The 20230-nt window shown below is 35.1% G+C and overlaps 1 protein-coding gene across 10 annotated transcripts in view; it reads right to left on the reverse strand.

The window, feature by feature from the left end:
* Positions 1 to 20230, reverse strand: part of LOC109546699 (tensin-1) — a 123938-nt gene that overhangs the window by 52334 nt on the left and 51374 nt on the right. For 6 of the 10 annotated variants that reach the window (XM_019917758.2, XM_019917763.2, XM_019917761.2 and 3 more), the window contains exons 3-4: positions 17266 to 17303; positions 1732 to 2034 (exon numbers count right to left, since the gene is read on the reverse strand). In XM_019917758.2, the coding sequence (XP_019773317.2) occupies positions 1732 to 2034; positions 17266 to 17303 (341 nt within the window). Of the gene's footprint in view, positions 1 to 1731; positions 2035 to 6003; positions 6400 to 8656; positions 8776 to 15001; positions 15080 to 17265; positions 17304 to 20230 lie in introns of those variants that run through there. The other 4 variants (XM_019917760.2, XM_019917759.2, XM_019917767.2 and 1 more) reach the window with 4 other exon arrangements.

Below are 20230 nucleotides of genomic sequence, written 5' to 3' on the forward strand. Positions count from 1 at the left end.
CCTATGAAGACTTTTTTGATCACGCCTTCTAATTGAAAGTATGTATATTTAATAGCATGCTGAATAACGAAGAATCAGAACAAGCAAGGAAAACTTGCCCAATATGAATAACTCCATTGAATCCTCGATCAACCGTAGAAGACTTCCGGTATCATAAAACCTGCGAAATCCAACACTTGATTCCATTAGCAGAAACTGAACCCGAGGTTTGCTAAAAATTGCAAGGTCTGTGTTCAGTAATAAAAGCGGTGTCTACATAACCCAAACAGTACGAAATGCAAGGCCAGAAACACTGGACTTAATTAGCATCCGATACATATGAGTATCATAAGAAAGTTCATTGTTTTATTGACCATTTGAAACCGGATTAAATAAGATATTTGAATTACATTTTTTAAGAGTAGGGTATGAACCTTAAAAGCAGTGGAAATTTGACGTCGCAAATTAATGATCAAGTTTCTAAAGTCGTTAAACCATGTATTGCCGAAAAAGACCTAAAATGCCTATTTTTTAGAGCATGAGCTACGTGAAAAACCCCAATTTAATTGAGGAACCCCAATTTACATTTGTAATTTCAAAACCATTTTAAAACCTAAAAATATATCCTCATTAAAAAGGATGGTTGCCAATCTTTTAATATCCTTTTTCCTCAGTATAGAAACCTCCTCGACAAGTTTTCGTTTACCGGCTTTAGCCCGAAAGTTCCCTAATGAGTTGCACTTAATTAGACAAACGAACTTTGGAAGGCTTCCAAGTTTATAGGGCGTTTAATGTTTTGTTATCTCATTAAATGTGACCTACAACCGCAAAGCTTGTTAACAAACTGCAACTCATGCAAATCATCGAAAACGCTTTGTAGCGAGCGGAACTTTGAAGTTTTCTGCCCACATTAATTTGAAACACCTTTTTTCTCGAAGTTCGGCGGCAACTTGATGGGCTAGAAAAATCAGTTTTGTGCCTGCAAAGCAGCAGAAAACAAAGGATTTGTTGACTGTTTCTTGTGAAATTCATTCGCCAATTGCTGCAATAAAGCTGCCGGACAGGCGGTAAGCTCATTATTTTTTCAGGAAGAGATTTCCTTTCCCAGGCACATACTTGGTAAATCTTCACATCAGAAACGTGATCAAGATGCTGATTTAAATCACAAACGAAGAATGCAATAATCAAACCAGTGTGGTAATCAGTAGCCAACGATTTCGAAAAAATTAACTATGGATAATCATGACTATCGGATTTCCTCCGATTTAGGTCAGAGGTAAACAAATACTTAAGCCTGTTAGTTGGTTGGTTGGTGTCACACGGGTGGAATCAAATCCTCTGGCCTTAATCCGATGTTTTTTTCGATTTTCACTAGATTGATTGGTAATTGTAACCTTGTAACTTGAGAATTTCATGCGGCAAGGTTGTGGAGAAATTGCACATTCTCAGTTGGGTAAAGGGTTAATCAATTATTTCTAGAGGATTGTTTTGGATGAAATAGATGTAAAGCAACTTTGAACGGCAGTTGGAAAAATGATGAGAATTCGCACCTGTTGAAAGAGTTTCTTTTAGCTTCAACTTGAAACTCTGGACCCAATTTTCCCCAGAACCAAAACTGATGAACATTCCAGTAGGTTTTTGTTCACCTCAATTAAATTGAAGACAAAACATTTATGCGATGGGTTAGTAAGAGTGCTGCATTCCAAAACATTCCAATTCAGGTTGTTAGTTTCCAAAACACACATTCCTTACCAATTCAACTTCCACTTGCTTCTTATTAACTGGTTCGTACAAAACTTCCACCGTCTCAATTTCGACCACTTTGCTTGAATCTGTTTCATCATTTTTGATTTCCGGCTCATTTTCTTTGTCGGTGGTTTCAAAGCTGGTCGACTTTTCGTTATTATTTTCCGAACTCGATGTGGAAATGTCGTAAACGGACGTTTTATGTGGTTCGATTTCGGGTGCAGGATTCGGCTGCTGGGCAATTAAACATTTTTTTTGACTTTGCCTAAATATCCGCCAGCTGGTGTCAGTGTATCTTTGCGCCGCTTCCTGAAAACATTTTAAAACTCAATTGACGAAAACAGAAAAATTCAACAAATAGAAACGTAAACGTGAAATAAAAATTCTCCTCATCAATAAACTCTGTATGCTCAGCCGAATGAAGTCAAAACATTGATATTTACATTGAAAACAACAATTTAAAAAAATGTCACATGGCACATTCGGCCACTCCTGTGCTTTCAACTGTTAACAACAACCTCCTACTTTACGCATATTCTCATAGTGGACGATTTGCATTTGCATAATTTGATGTGTATGTTTTCCAGTTACTTTCAAGGAGTTGCAGCTTATTTTCCGTTGATTTGCATTCAAATTTATTTATTTAAGCTGTCTTGTCAAGTTACCAAACATTTGAGCATACAAAACAAGCAACCGTAAACCGACAAAATAAAGAGCAAACAAGTGGGTTTTACAGTTTGAGATTGCAGTAGTTTGCCGGGTGTTTTTTGCAAATACTTCGGCTCTTTAGTGCTCTTTCGAAAAAATGAAACCGAGTAATTACAATACCCAGTATAGAGGTCCTCATTAAATTCAGTGACTTTGCTGACCCGCCGTCCGGAGATAATACACAATATCATATCGCGTCCAATTTGCTTTTTCGGCTTCGGTAAAATTAAACGGCATGTCAGAGATAAACTCTCATAATTGTTTATGACTTGACCCACTGGAAAGGACAATGCACAACAATCACTTGAAATTTATGCCTATTGAACATCTGTCCTGATTCTGTGCAAGACATTTAATTAGAGTTGCTATAAATTCGTTTACAGTGGACAAATCTCAATAAGTTACGCACAATTTGGCGAAGAGCAGAGTAAACAATTCGATTGAAAGCTGAACCGAAATATACAACATTGTTAATCAGTTCTATACGATTGAGGAGGATTGAAAATTTGAAAACTTTTTTGTGGGCCATTTTGCCCCGAATATGAATGTCCTTTTGCCTTTTATTAACGAATTGATCGAGTGTTCTTGTCTCCCCATAAAGAAAATCGGTTTGCTGATTACGATTCATGAATAATTCGTTCTTTATCTAAAAGTTAAAACCCTCTTTACCAATGCGCAATGAAAGCCTTAAAAAATTAAACATTTTTGGAGCGAAATACGCAAAAAGCTCTTGAAAATCAATCAACGCTTTTTAATATTGTGTGTGGAAAAATCGGTAGCAGTTAGTAGATAGATTACTGTTTAATCCTGCAACGTTTAACCAAAACAATGCATATTAATACTAAGCTAAACCAAGTTATCTAAACATTTGGTTGATTGTTTTAATCGTTAATCACCTACGAATGCACTAAGGAGGTAAGCAAATTTGCAAACGCCTTCATTTGCTTTTCAAGTGCAGGGTTGCTTATACAGTCAAGGCTTTGCCACAATATACATTGGTGAAATATGAGCGTAAAACATTAAGAAAATACGCACAAATGATTTACGTTAACTCACAAATATTGACTCGGATTTATTTGAAAGTCTTTGAGAGTGAGAAAGGCCATCACAAATTATTTAGGCGAACGCTAAAAACGGTGAACGCATCGAAGAAAATCTGTTATGAAAAACCCTGTATGACCTGGCGATGACTAGCAGGAACATTTTCTTGATGAAAAAATGAACTTTATTAAGCGCAGCTGTTAGATCTCTCAATTGCGTTTCATACAAACACAACTGATTCGATAAAATCACACCCATGCAAAACTACGACAATGCCTGTATTAAATTGCCTTTTATCTTGTTTACATATCGCAAATAACAGTTCCGATTGAAACACCCACAAAAAAAGTGTCTGCACTGAAGAAACATGTGCAGCTTTTGCAAGATAAATTTGCTGGTAGCACAATAAACGCTCTTTGTCTCAAGGCGAGATCATGGGAAGAGGATTTTGCTAGTTTTTATCAACAAATTGTTGACTGTGTTAGAACTCTTTGGTGCTTCGGTTTCAATATCTGCTGATTTTACTGCTGCCCATTTTTGATCATGTCTGGAAATGTGCTAGTTTTGCTGAAGAATTATGTTGTCCGCCACGAATTTCATTAATTTATTTTATCATTTTTAACGGCCATATAATGCAATTTATCACTTTGTCTAACCGGCAATTAATAACAACCGTTCATTAAATTTGTAGTCAAAAACACGCAAGCATATTGAAATACCCGAGTTTAATTTATTAACAAATGCTTCAACATCAAAAAAATTGTGCTTCCGGAACAAATTTTGAACAAAAATTCCACTTAACTACTTGTGTTAACAGTTAACAGAATGTGAGAAAATATGGTTCTCCAAACGTTTATGCAAACATTGTCCCAAAATCAACACGTTGAAAAGCCTACAGAGACGCGCAGAAAACAGCCTGTTTTTTTTGCCAACATTGAATGAAGACCTAACCCAGCAGACACGAGATTAAACTTTCCGACTTAAGCCCAAGAAAAATATGACTTAATAGAGCTGCGATTCTCGAATACCTTTGTCGGCAAAAGTGAGCTTCTGGAACACGTTTCGCGTATTTAACGTGGAAAAAAACAAATGTAGATTCCTCGAAACGTGACCAAACTTAAACAGGATCGTAATATTATGTGCGAAACATCGGAATTCTGATACAGATGGTAATTTTTGATTTTGTCAATTTGTTAAAAGTTCCTTGAGCCTTCATGTTAATATATAATAATGGTTTTAAACTGGGCAAACATTTGGAAGTGTTCTAATTAGCCAAATGCCTTTCGCTTAAAGCGTTGTGTAACTAAGCATTGTGTAATGCCATAAAATTATGTTTACAAGAATAATATTGCGAGCATTACGTTTTATTAGAATTTACTTATATTTATGTTCGAAATTTGGAACATCGGGAAAATCTGAGACGAAACATACACACAAGTATCACGTTCCGTTCCAAGCAACCTAAAGCTTATTTATTCAATTCGCCTAATTGAAATTCAATGGCGTTTCGCAGTTTTGTGAATTAATGACCACGGACGTTCTGAATTTTAATTATTAATTTACTTAAAATGTTAAAATTCTAGCTAATCTACATGCCATTTTTCTATTTTTTATTAAACCTGTTTTAGTAAGTTTCGCGATCTTCCAACTGTGTTTGATAATACTGGAAGTTAAAGTCCGTCTATGAAAAATGATCCTAACTTCAGTTGCTTAATTTTAATTAGGTTATTACGTAAAATTACAGTCGGTTATGCTCGCTTTGGCGATTAGCAAATTAAAACGGCAATAATTCGCCATTAGTGTTTTTATAGGCGTGATGTAATGTGTTTCGAGATGTAATGTATTTTTATATTAATATGGAAATTTCTTCCGACCTTGGTCGATGTTAACATTGAGCGAGCTTATTTTTGCATTTTGGAGATAAGAGAATCGAGGAAATGCCAAATAAGTCTATTAGAAATTGAGGAAGTGAAACCGTTGATGAGACTCAATACAAACATTCACCAGTATTCTGTCTGATTTTAATGGAGAAGCGAAGCGAATATGTACTCACTGTATTAACTATGAAATTTTCGAATAACTCATGTGAACAGTAATAATCTGGTTCCAAACGAAAAAAAGTATAATAGATTGAATACAAATTTTCCAAAATTAACAACTTAGTTCAACGATGAATCGTTAACGCCATTTCTTCGTAAATATATTTACGTTTTTTTACCAAACCAGAAGGATTGGAAATCGGGAAGAATCGTCTCATTTTTCATCGAAAATCGACGATCTCGAAATAAAACCATGCCGGAAAATGCGGAAGAAAATTGGGTCATAGCCATAAATAATGCTATTCTGAAACTGTATATGCGATCACGTGCCAACTGTGATTGGAAACCTTATCCCAAACAATGCCTCCAACACATATACAATAAATTTCGATTTTTCAAACAAAGTCCTAAATAATTCAGCATCAACTGGTTCCATTGGGGATTAAGAAATTGAAATCGGATGCTTTTATTGAAGCAGCTCCACATTTACCTCTCTAATGTTCCAAATGTCCTCCTTTGTAAGCACGTTTTTGCGGCCCATTTCTTGCCGTGTTCACCGCTATCCAATCGCGACTTTCGAGTGTCAGCAAGACAACAAATTAGCACAATACTGCAAAACTAACACTAAATTCAAAGTCCCGAGAACGGTAGTTCAAATTTGTCCAAAAAGCTACGCGCACATCACATATTTACTGAACTTTAGCGATCCGGCTTCATTGTTAGGTATTGAAGTAGAGATTGTGCACAATATTTGGATTACACGAAATGTAGTCTGCCGCATGTTTCAACATTGTTTTATCTTCAATGTTTGCTTAACCTTCCTTGTACCTAAGACTTATACTGCTTTGCATTCGGCTGGTATGTTGATTCGCGACTTAAATAAACACTAAAAATAAAATTTTTATAATATCGCTCTAGTCATGCTTATAAGGCGCGATACTCCATTCCATCCAGCCATTTATTGGTAGATATTTTGAATAATTATTTTCAGGCACATACACTAGGAGAACACCTGGTTTAGAGCAAAAATGCCCCAAGAAAATATCGTTTTTACCCAATCTCAAAAAGACGTCAAAGTGCAGAATAAGGGGAACAAAAAATCAACTTTAAAACTTTTGAAACAGTTGCGGTACCTTAAAATTAGTTTGTTATTTCCTTTCTTATTAAAGTTAAATAGTTTTTTCAGTGTATTTTCATAACCCGACAATTAAAACGTTTAAACTGCTACGTGCCATTACTTTGATAAACAATTACAATAATTGCTAAGCTTGTTAGTTCGGACGGTCCATTATGCATAAGTAATTTTCCCAGAAAAAAAACTAATTTTCGTCTATATTTACTCACAATGCACCTGCGTATATGGGCAGTTGTACAAATAAACGCACTTTAGTACCGTGCAACATTAAAACTTACATGTTTAATGTGGGGAAATGTTGACCGTAATAATTTTTTGTAGTGTGCTGCTATTTTAGGCACAACAGTGGCGGATCAACAACAGCTTTGAAAATTCAAATAAAATAATTAGAAAACTCCAAATTTAATCAAATTTTAAATAAGATTAATAAATCGAAACAAGTGGAAAAGCTGCAACGTAAGAAAAGTATTTTTACTGTAGTTCTCTCAGCAGAAAAAACCTGATACAAATTTAGCTGTTAACATATCGTAAAATTCGTTGGTTTTTAGTGAGGTTTTTCTTCTGCTCTCTTTGGTGAGTTTGTCGACTCTAAAATAAAACAGGAGCTTCATATTGATATTCAAAAATAAGAGCACTTGAGACTAAAATAGAATTACCTATATTAATAAAAGTCTGGCGCTAAGTAATATTTCAGATAAAGTGGAGTTTTAAACTTTTCAATTTCTCATGTATTTCTTAAATTGTTTGGTCAAATTTCTCAAAAAAATAGAAGACGCTAAACATGATTTTACTAAACGCATGCAACTAAATATAACATTTAGAAACAACATTAACAACTAATATAAAAAAGTGATTAAGCGTAGGAAAACCAGACTATTTTGCGCTTTTTTAATGACATGATATTTTGTAAACGACTGCTAATGTTTATTTAAATATGCATAGAAATCCAAAATTCTTCGTGCTTTCTTATTTCGATTAACTTTACAACCGAACAATGAAAAGCCGGGTAATCTCAGCAGGTTCATTATTTAAGTAAATACATTTTAAACCTTATTTAATGTGCGGTAAATAACACTTTTTGCCAGTCACTTGGCGGTTGCACCCGCCACTGGAGGTTTCAAAAACAAAAATATTCTTCTAATTATTTTCGAGACATCTGGCAATAAGTTGCTGAAAAGCTCTGTTTCAAATTTGACCATTTCTAGGCACGATGCTGAATATTAGCGAACGATTTGTAATGATTAAATCGGTCGAGGGTTGAGTTCCGGAGACGGACAATGTGGTGCCCAAATGGGTAGAAATCCCATATTTTTCGATTCCCAATTGAAATATTTTCAAAAACGCAAACGGAGCAGAAACTTATTGTTATCAGTGTATGTATATATGATGTAAAAAACTTGTAAGCATCTGCTCAAATTGTAAAAACAATTACGCTTCTTTCCATCAACATCTGAATCCTCATAAATGAAATTGAGGTCCCGAAGTTACGCTGGTTTTTCTGGGATTTTATAACACGAAACTCTGCAGCTTAGATTTTCTTAGAAAAGCTCGCCTGTACGTGCTCCAAAGTCCGCCATACAAGTTTGTTTAAGACAGCCTTCTAAGGCCTAAAACTATACTGTGAAAGGAAAACAAAAAAAAGAGCGCCCGAGTAGCGAGAAGCACATCCGACAAAACAGGCATAAAACAGTGAAAGAGCATAATTTTTTTCTATTTGCTTATAACTGTTCTATGTGTGTATTCCGATCAAAATATAATTATTTTTAAGTAAAGAGTCTGTCAGGCGCTCTAGTTGGACGCGCAGATTTCCCCTTATCTAAACTGCACACAAAACTGTTTCGCGGGTGTTACAAATGTTAAAATATTTTTGAACAATTTTTAGTGCAAAGCAAGTATTTTCAAAAATAAGAGAAATTGAAAAAAAAATGGAAGAGTGTATAGCAGGAATTTGAGTAGCTGTTGGAAGACGAAGGCAAAAAAGTTAAGCAACAATAATGAGTATCCTCACTGCTTCCGACACAAATGCAGACACGTAAAGGCCGCACACGACACAACCATGAAGAACAATAAAGAGCAGAACGGAATCCCATACACGTTTCGAACGGATGGATTATAAAGCGAAGACTGAGCGCCATACGGCAAACTCCCATTTTCAACTATTCCTAGTGTTTACTCTAAGCGTGTACGGCAACATGTAAAAGTCAGAAATAAATTGAACGTTCATGATTTTATTAATTTACATTTTAGTGACGGATTGCGCAGTTGCGTTTTTATGGTTGTCGACAAGGAAAAATCGACCTTTTTGTTTTATTGCCCATTTAAACTTTGTCCGGTATGAAGTGAGTAGCCTTCAACCGTTTTTCGGTAGGCGCTAGAATTATCATCACAACAGGTTACACTGGTTGATAAGGTTGACTAGAAAACCGTGTAATTCCACGCTTTTCACTCATATTTTGCTACATTGGCTCTCGATTACATCATCTGCGTTTCGGATTTTGAGCCATCATCAAATATGGGGAGGATGCAGAAAGAAGTTGTGGAAAAGCTCACTATTCGATTGACGTGACTGATTCTTCAACGTTTTTTACATAAATACGAGTTGTTTTGAATTATTTTGCAACTGGTTTATGCATTGACAGGATTGGACGCAAATTGTTTTACTACGAAATAAAAAAAATCGCTTAGTACACCCGACGGTTGATAACATTGCTGGAAATCTTTTACCTAAAAAGCAGCTACGAGAAACTTGAATGGAATTATTACCTGCCAGTAGAGAATTTTCGACGTAAAACTACATTCAACCATTAGGCGACCGAATCAACTAAGGTGAAGATGTTGGGTCAACTTTGAAAGTTGGTTGAAAACCTCTATATTCTTTCAGCCATATTTTAAGCAAGTAAGAGAAATTTACGCCTCAATGCTCCAACTAAAGGGGCGACTTTCAAAATGTACTCAGAAACACCGCCGATATCAAAAGAAGTTTTTAATCGATTACCTACTGATTAAACGATTACTCTTTCTGGAGGCTTACAAATAAAATAGGTAAAAAAATATCCTCAAAGTTTTAAAGGAAATCACAGAATGTCTTCCGCCGCCTCATCTTAAAACATTCTTAAAATTTGAGAGGGTGAAGTGAAAGCGGGAATAATAAACCTTAGAAATTGGTCAAATTGTTTAAACCATCACTGACTTCAACCTATCGAAAACTTTTGCATAAAAAACTTGTCCAAACAAGTCTTAGACCCGAGCGTTTTGTGTAAACTAGAGCATGTTCCAAACAAAACCAGTTAAACAGAAAGGAGTCCCTAAAAATTTACGGTAAACTAGCTGTTATTAGGTGAATAGAAACTCTAGCAAACAGCAAATGAAACTCAATTTTTCCAATGCTAAATCCGAGGAAGTTGGAAGTTTTATTGCTCCCTTCGAGTTTAAGAAACTGTACCTTTCCCTGAAAACTTTCTGAAACATCATGCGCTTGCACTATAGCAAAACCGCAGAAAAACGCAACAACATCCATAAAAAACCAACATCTCCGAACAGGTTCATCTGTTGACAACATGGGCGATATATTCAATAAAACTTATCTGGCAGAATGTAAGTTCTAAAAATAAAGTCCTAAAATATGAAATCGCATCATGGACGACAATAAAAATGAGCAGATTAAATGTGGTATTTTACAAACAAATCTATAAACATTTTGGCAAAACCAAATTTTTTAAAAGGCGAGGTTTAATTTCACCATGCAAGAGAATGATGAACACCGCACTTAAAATGTTATATTCCCATTATTATTAATTTATTCTATCAGCGTGGGCAGATAAATCAGAGCACATGATGGCCCATAGTTTAACTTTTTTTAAATTATGCACATCATTAGATTTAGCCCGGATGTTTTGCAATCAATTTACGATGCAGGCTGATGTAAATTTGTCAATAGGCTTATTAGATAGGCAGCTCGACATGGCGTAATACGAATTAGTAAATATTTGCTAATCATGGTCGCATCATAAAAATTCAAAAAATGTTCCAGTTTACAGATTGCGCGACCATTACTTAAAACACGTCAGTTTTTTGGTGTAAAATAATTACTTCCTGACGTTTCGCAAGCACGAGTAGCTTGTATCTTCAGAGGCGGAAAAGAACTTCTATTCCACGCGACCTTTAAGAACAGCTTATGTCATATGATGTATAAGCTGTGCTTTCAGCCCGAAAAATTCGCCAATTCCAACATCTTTTTGCAGTTTATGTAAGAAATAAAAAAATGCGTAGGTTTTGATTAATTGAAATTAAGGAATTTGAATTGGTTTTTAGAACGCACTTAAATTTTCGCTCAGTCACTGTGAAAATCGTTTCTGATCTATGTTGCAAATATTTATGAACTGATGAAAGTGGGGATTGAGTTGATTGATGAGACCACTTGAATACTTTGCCTTAAAAACCAAACACTCACTAAATGAAAGTTGAACAATATATTTATGTTTAATTAAATCCCGACTTCTGTACTCGTGTTTCCTAAAAATTTACCTGTTAGTCATCTAAAGTACTGATTTTACGGTGCTCAGATGTGTAAACAAATCAGGCCATTAAACTCTGCATAAATGGTTTTCCTACAAATGAAACTAGAGGCTTTAAAATAGCGCATTTTCTCGTAAAAGCAAATGAACGAAAAGTGTACGCTCAATACTTTAATCGTTAATGTTTTTTTAATGTTTTGCTCTAAGCATCAGCGCGTAAAATATAGACCATTTACGAAAATAAAAATCAAATTGTGATAACTCCTAAAAATAAAAGTGAATTATTTATTTGAATTCCTTTTAGATGCAGCTGATGATAAAAAATTCTTCTTAGTTTTCTCAGTTCCAGCCAGTAAAAGCACCAATTTCTCGCTTCAAACATATTCGTATGATTATTTTTTCTCTACCTAGAACCGACAAATTACGGAAAGTCAAAGGCTTAAAATATTTTGCTCATTAAGGCAGAATTAAGAGCCTCTGTAAACCTCCGCGTTGCTCGAGAGCTGCAGCTCTGTTTCAACTGGCTTACCAGATAAACCAAAATTAATCTTCAATCAAAAGTTAATTCACATGCTTTAAATGTATATTTCGTAAAATGTGGCTTAAAATATTCCTTATAACCATGAGTAAATTGAGTTCCTCCAAGCTCCCGATTTTAACAAATCAATTAACGGTAAAATAATCCCTAAAGAAATCGAGCAAATAAATTAAAAGCTAAACCGTCTGGCATATAGGTGGGACCCGGAGTACTAAATTCTTAAGCTGACAGTGAACAGAAATGCTTGTCGAATTAGCTGAAATGTGTTCTTTTTTAAAACGGTTCTTATTTGTCTGATAAAACTTTTGAAGAGTTTTCTCCCGCAATCTTCTGATCTAAATTAGCGCTCTTGGCGTGTTTTTTGGTCAATTCTTTGTGTTATTTTCAGTTTCCTCACGTTTATTGACGATGAAAAAATTACATTTACGTATTGCCGCGAGTGTCGATAAAATGATCAACGATCAAAAGCTTTGTTTTCTTTTCGGGCCCATTGGGCGACTGTGCATGTCATGAGCGCAGCTAATGTGTTTTTTGTAGATTTCCGCCGATGATGGCTAGTGTAAATGGAGATATTTATAAAAGACACGCACGACGAGAATTTTTCACTAGTTCTTGCATGTATAGAAACCACATATTTTTCACCATCCAACACGGAAAATTTATGGCTTGTGAACTTGTGAGTTCCGGTTATCGATTGCCATTGTTGTTCTATATTTAAAAACAATTCAAAGCGATTTCAGGAACAAGTGGGTTGTGAAAGTCGAGAATGCAAGGACTAGACGAAAAGTACTTAGAATGCATTCCTTGAATAATTGCAACTGCAAAAGTGAAGCAACATTTTAATGGGAAATCGATGATGAAACTGATCGCATTGGTTTTCTGGCGCAACAAACTTAAGGATCAGACAATGCATAATAGATTTTATTATAAACAGCATGAGTTGACGATGAAAGGCTAGACAATGAATGTTGAAAATTCTCATCCAAGTCTAGTTGTGCATATTTCCATATTTATTTAAATAACTTTAAAACAGATCCCAGAAACAACTTTTTGCATGTTATTTATGGGCCATTATTTTCGGTTCCTTGGTGAATTCCACTGATTGATCAACCCATAATTACTGCGTTGCATCAAGGCAGACCAGGCTGGTGGATCTTCACGAAACTCCGTTGTTTCGGTAGATTAAATTTGACAGAGATTAACGATTTATTTTGAAAAAGCCGCCAATGTGGAGGCGGCTCTTTCAAGGGCATCCCAGCATATATTTATGAACCTGTTTTGACACTTGCAGTGCCAATTTATTCCCCGTGTTTTTTCGATAAATTTGACATTATCAATTAATACGATCTTCATTTTCAAATGGATTTCTTCTGTTTTATATAGCTGGTTATCCATTCTGCGCGATGTCTTCCACTAAATTACATTAATTAATTGCAATTTCGGTTGTAATTTACGAAGCTACAAACGAGATTCTAGGACGATTTGAACAACGTCGTGTCTGAAGATGTTGGATTTGGACAGTTCTTTTGCGGTAAAAATAATTATATTCTGAAGAAAACAACACACAAAAAGCTAATATTTTCATTGAAGAAACGTGATCACGATAATAAAATTGAATGCTTTTTAACAGCAATTTTCTCGGCCGATTTCGTTTCTGTAATTTATTTTCAACTTGATTTGATATTTTTCATGATACTTTCAGCATTGTTCATTGACCCATTCGTCGCTCAATTTGAAAGTTCGGTAATAACTAAAAATGGCTGCAATTTGTATTCTGTTCATGCCTTGATCATAAACTTTCAAAAATTCAAAAGATTTTCGATATAAAAACTGTTCAACCAAATGAACGTTACACAGCCAAATTTCCCCAAACTTTGGAACTGGATAAATTATGATTGCTTCAAGCGATTTGGCTTCTATTTAAAGCGTTATTTAGCCCTATTAGTTTTCTGTTAAAATGTAGCATCTGAGACAAATTTCCTACAGGGTGATAAATGAAAAAATGCTAAATTTTCTGAAAGTTAGGCATGCTCATTAGTTGGAAAAAAAAATTTTTTTTGGATTTCAATACCAAATGTTCAAAGATAAACCAAACAGCTCGACACTGATTTTCCATTTTTTGGCCATCTTCTTCATTTGCAGGGTGGTCTCAAAAATTTGGTTTTGCAGCGGCAACCTTTCTGCTCTTGGTCCGATTTTCACGATCTAGAGCACATCTTAACGCTAAAACTTTACGAATTACCGGGTTGAATGAAAAATGACTCAAATCATAATTGCGCTGAGAATCTGTGACTCTAGTAGACTTTCAACTCAACTGAAGTTCACATTAAAATATTTGTTAATTCATGCCGGTTTATTGTTTTTTTTCTGTTGCAGCAAAGTTTCAGCTTCAACATGAACTCTCGATTTTGAAAATGGGTTAAATAAATGTTAGATTAAAATTTATATTTTTTAAGACTCAGTGGATACTGAAGTTGGGCGAAAAATTCAAAAAATTTCGAATCCGCTCAGCAATCAGAATGTATCCAGTTTCAAAGTTGGTCCAAATTTAGCAGTAGCACGATGATTTTGTGGAGCAGTTTAGAAGAAAAATACGTACATATTTTAGTTAAACTAAATTGAACCAAACATTTGGTTGAAATTTGCCAATTTCGGAAACTTTGCTGCAGGAAACAAAAGGAAATGTTGAATTCGAAATTCGAGTTATTCAATTTATTAGCTATGAAAAATCAATTGCTTCAACGCTTTAAATGCAACATCATTCCTGCAAGCAAAATCCAGATTCCAGATGTTATAAGAAATTTTGGAGCTAAAAAAATAAAACCTGTGCTATCGCAGCTCAGATTTTTAGAGCTTTAGAGTTCAGTTGGCGCCTCCACCAACGTGTCTGCATTGTGTAGCACGATTTTACCGCTTCATGTTTTACGAAATTAGGAATCATCGATTTAACCAAATAACTGAATCAACACTCAAAATAGCTTTTATTTTTGCGAATGAGCACACTTTATCAATCAAACATTGGCAGTAAAAGTATTTGCGCCTAATTTATGCAAGATAAGAAATATTTTGCGACTTGTGAACCCTGACGGTGAAAACTAATTTTAGAATATTTTCAACCTTTTTCAGCCCCAAAAATTTCCGACGATCTCAATTCCACAATTATGACAAATTCGCGTGGTTTGCAGTTAACAATTAGAAAAAGTTCATGTATTTGTTAACAGAAAACCTTGCATAGCAGACAAAAAAATATAACAACCTGCAAACCTTTCACTCTATAACACTTAAAGTAAATCTTTGTTACCATCTCAGTTTGGTTCCACCGATTCTTCTGACACTTGAACACCAAAACATTCACTTCTATCATACGAGCTCGATTCTTCGCTGGCGTGCTAAACAAACCGAAAATGCGAACTGATTAGTTCCTGCCAATCCGAAACGCCGCAGAACCGAGCCCGTGCTCTATTATTGCCAAAAGCTATGAATTATTAGGAAAACTCCTGCGGCATTGATGTTATCTTATCCTCCTAAGTCTGCATAATGGGTGGACTCAGTCATCTTTGACGAAAGGAAAATCGGCAGGCATGAGCGATTTCAACTTGAAAATTTCTTAGCGCAAATTTTTGCAATGAAATAATCGTTTTGAGGATTTTTAGTCTTTTGCGATTTCTCAGATAATCTACATTAAAATCCGGAATTAAAAGTAGCTGTTGTTTCAGTAAACAACCTAATTAATCAATGAAAACGTCCTTGACCCATATCCCCATTTTGTGGGATAAATGTGCATTAAACAAGCAAATTTACGCAAAGAACACACACAAGGACAGCGAATAATGCCGGTGTGATGTAGAAGATTAAAAAAGACAATAATATTTCTGTCCCTTAACGAGCAGCATTTATTCAACCAAGTTTCGGTTACAGTAAAATGACACAGATTCCACCAGGTCTGACAATTTCTGCATAAAATCACGAACCGCCGATCTTTTCGGATTAAAGTCAATATCCTGCATGCTCGTACCCACCGGTACTGACAAGCGGTACCTAAACGAATGTTACTTCTGCATTACTCCGGTACTTATTAGGTAAAGGTAATTTACCACGAGCAACGGGCAGTTTTTTCAAATTCTTGCCAAAGACAAGCAGTCTACCTCGCCCTGCTAATGTCGAGGAAGGACGGCTGCTATCTGCCGGCCTGCCAGTTGCAGGAATGCGAATCATTCTTTCCGTTTCATTTCAGGATCGGACAAAGCTCGATTTTCAACAAGGCGACTTTAATGGAAACCTAACAAAGCTGGCAGAGAGTTTTCTTGGGAGTTTCCACTACAGGGTAAGTTTTCTTTCCAAACTTATTCGCGGACTTTGTTCAGACCATTATTTTGATTCATCGTTCAAACATTAGTCAAGGGGGTTCAAATTTCGCGCAAAAGTTGCGGACGCAAATCAAACAGTGGAAATTTATAGTAAAAGACACAAGATGCACAATTAAAGCAAGCCCATCACTGGCCGTCCGAGGCGTGACCATCGTAATTTGTTTTTTACATAAACCACACTTTATCTTGCTAATGGATCTTAGATGCTAGATAAGATCCGAGATAACCGTAATTGATTTTCCACACAACTGTTTACGTGCTCACACTTTAGCGGAAGAACGGCCGATACGGTACCATCTCGAAAGGACGACAAAATTGAAAAAATCACCTTTTGCTTCTAACAGGTTCCAAGTTTTTAGTAATGAGGTTTTTAGTATTTGTGGTCTGTAGAAAGTACTGTTTTGAATGGTAGTTGGAAAGAGGTTTGAATTTGTCATCGCTTATTTATTTTGCCGCATCACAATATTTCAATTTTCAATAACTTGTGTTTTGATGGAATTCAAAAGTATTTTATTCTGTAAAAGTATTTTCCAATAAAAGGCCTCTTTTTAACGCAAACTTATTAATAAAGCGGTATTCAAGCAAATGCACACTAGTTGCCACTAAACGAACAATCCAGATCGTTCAATTAGGGAATTTTTTCCTTCTTGAGGAAAATAACAGCGGCAATTTTCTTCAGTAAATTTTTGAGATATCTCTGAAGTACCCTTTTATATTGCCGCTAAACGGCAGAAGATAAATCCCATCACTGGAACTGTAATAACAGGCCGGCAATGATTGAGCAATAACAACTACTAAAACGTCCAATATTGCCGCTAAACAGTAAAGTTGATATCATTATCTTTAATGGTAGTTAATTGAATATGTACCAATTTTATTGAATGAAAGACACTTCCATGCTGTTGAGTTTCTCTCTCTTGTTTTATAAAGACTAAAAATTAGGGTTTTAGTTCCACATGCAATGCTAGTTACAGATGGACGCTAGTTAAAGATTGATTCGTCATTAAATTTTACTCGATTTTCTACCATTTCAAAGAAGGTCGTAAAAGTGAATATCAAAGTCATTTTTCTTTGCAATTCATCAGAAATGCCGCTAATAATATTTTAGTTGCAATCCAACGCTTAAAACAATTTAGGAAAAAGTTTGTATTGAATGGTTTCTTAGAACTTTTAGTACAGAATACTCTTGGAATCTTACCTTGCTTTCGCAGATCTTGTGGCAGACGTATTTGCATACTGAAACAAACAAAATCATTAAGTGTTGAGCAATTGTTTTAAAGGAAACTTAAGAAACTAAAACAATTAATTTACGCCTAAAAATAAATTGTACAGTATTTAAAGCAGTAAGTAACTTCAGGTAGCAATTTATTATTTCAATTTTAACCATTAAATTCGCCTTTTTATCGCTTTAAATTAAATAAAGATCATTTGTGCAATCATTGTGCAAATTGTGACCGATTTGAAACTTCAAAAAACTAAAATTTAAACAGTGCCAATGCTCTAGAACAAAATGGCCCATTTAATGCTTAAAACAAATATTCACATTTTCATATTCATATAACTTGTAATTAGAAGATAGTAAATCTCCCATCGATTTGGTTCATTATCATATGCTCATAAAGCCCTAAAATAATCCATTATCCAACTATTAGTACACAAAGCCACATTGTTTAGTCTATTTTGCTTCGAATCTTACCTTAATACCAATTTTGAACATAAACAAAATAGTTCTAAAGAGTAATATATTTTGCGGTGATCCAGTTCACGTTCTTAGGTTGCAAAAATAAAATAGAGGAAATATAACAGAAGAGAAATTGAGCCTTAAGAGACATTTTTTAGGGAAAGGCAAACAGAGAAAATATGTCCTGATTCAACGAAGCAAATCCTTAAGCATGAATGGTTTTATCTGCCAAACAAAGTTTTATTATTTGTGTAAAATTAAGCATCTAAAGAAGCTCAACCGAATAATCCCAACATACTTGACGCATTTTTACAGACGAATTGGTAAACTTTTCCGTGTTCTAGCTGGCGTTAATTTTGATATTAGAAGCTTTGGTTGTTCCTTTGATCCCACTCACTCAATTAAATTTATGCAACGGGCAACCAGTATGATTTTTAAGCAAAATATTGTTCACTAACTTTCTATTCTCCCGTAATTTGAAACCGATAGATTATCTGCCATATATACATTTTCCATTCGAAAAAAACTAGTCTAATTTATTGGACAACCCAAAGCGACACGCAATAAAACAATAACATTTAATGCCGTCATAAAATTACCTGGCGGTCACCCGCAAATGCATAAATAAGCCATAGCTCTTAATTTTATATCGACAATTACCCGAAGCAAAGCTAGAAGCTGTAATTTGCATAGTACTATTTCACACATGCGCTAGATTGCAAATTACACTTATTCCATCCAGATTGATTGCAAAACTCGAGTTTTTTTCCCGGTAATTGACACAAATTGGCAATAATTTAGGCTCGAACAACCGGTGGTTTGTTAGAATGGATCTTTCATTACGGCGAAGACCGCCACGAAATCCAACGTGGTTATGCATAAAACGCTTCAGGTGAACATGTTGCAGATTTGTTATTCTGGTGGATCTGAATATATCAGAACCACCCACGAAACTCCTCGTTTCTTACATATCGATGCATTTTCAATTAGATATTGGCAAAAAGATTTAAGCACTATTTATTTCCATCCAGAAGAACTGAACTGGGTTAGGTTGCATAAGTGTGGCAATTCATGAATGATGAATATCACGATTTCTATTCGGAAATCATCTTGCGTGGTCTGCTAAAACCCAAAAACGTCAATACTGCTGTCCCTTTTTGAGAAGGAAATCGTGCAGATTGCAGGAGGTCAACACGACTTTGGAGATTCTGCCGCCTTAAAAGCCTAATTGTATACCCAAAGTGGGTTGACTATTTTTCCGGTGTTTGAGCTATGAAAGATTCGAAACAGTGTGTTTGTCTGCGTAAAATTGCCAATTATTTTCGAAAAACGATCGATGAGTGCAAGTCATGCCCTACAAACGTGCAAGAGTTACTCCCAATAAATGGCTCAGAATTTATCAATGAATAAGTCCAAATAAATTGCGTTAGAAAATTGATTGAATGAGAAGTCAAGGGACGGAAAATTTAGGAAATTTGTGCCAAACTGATTCGATATGTTTTTATGAAAATAACGCTCAGTTCGACATTTTTTCTTTAAAACGGCAAGAGAGGGATTTTTGGGAAAATTAATAATCTGCCTTTGAACTTGAAAAATGTTCCTTTGGGATTAAATCTTGCCTTAATCCTTGACCTTCTTGAGTCCTGTATGCAGTGACTCTTAGTGCAATATTTGCGAACTGTTGCGAACTAAATTTGAATTATTCATGAGACATTACTATTTTGCAGCTTCTTAAGAGTCCTGAGAGCAGTGAATCTTCAACATTTGGTTAAAATTAGTCAGCAGTATTATTTTCCAGGTGTTTGAAAAATCGCCATCCTTTAAGCTTCTTGCTTTTAAAACTGAAATATTTGCCAAAACGGAATTGCGGATTATTCTCTTCTGACAGTCTAGTCGCTTTGGCCGTGGATTAGAAGGTTTTATCTTATGAACATTAAGTAAATATCTGATGCTTCACACATAAATCCGCAAAAAATTAGACGACCAAAAAGTGGTTAAATATCAACTAGTCCTGTTCATTTCTGTTACTGATAACAGACACCAAAAAATTGCTTAACTTCTATCTAATTTTCATTGTAACCCATAAAAATACATGCACAACCATGGGCGGATCCAGATTTCAAGTCTGGAGTGGGGGGGAGTCATGTAAAGTGTGTTTTTAAAGCCATTAAACTTTAAACTGAAATAAAACTCATAAAAATTATGTTAAGGTCATGGTAATGCCTTTGTTGAAAAAGCGACTGTATACCATTACAGCTTAAATATGATTTGGGGCATCTTCTTGAATCAGGCTCTAGTTGTAATCTACGCACAGAGCCTTAAACTGCGCCCTTTTTTATATAAAACATCATTTGTGAACTGGTCCAGTTCTTACTAAAAGCAAATTTCTCTACTCATCAATTACTTTAACAAATTCAATACTAAAATGTAGAATTTGGTTGCGTTTTTAAAAATGCGGCAAAATATAGACGCGAGAGCTCGT

The sequence above is a fragment of the Dendroctonus ponderosae genome, unplaced genomic scaffold, assembly GCF_020466585.1.
Source record: "Dendroctonus ponderosae isolate FM_Combo_2020 unplaced genomic scaffold, Dpon_F_20191213v2 Dpon_F_20191213_3, whole genome shotgun sequence".
Taxonomy (NCBI): domain Eukaryota; kingdom Metazoa; phylum Arthropoda; class Insecta; order Coleoptera; family Curculionidae; genus Dendroctonus; species Dendroctonus ponderosae.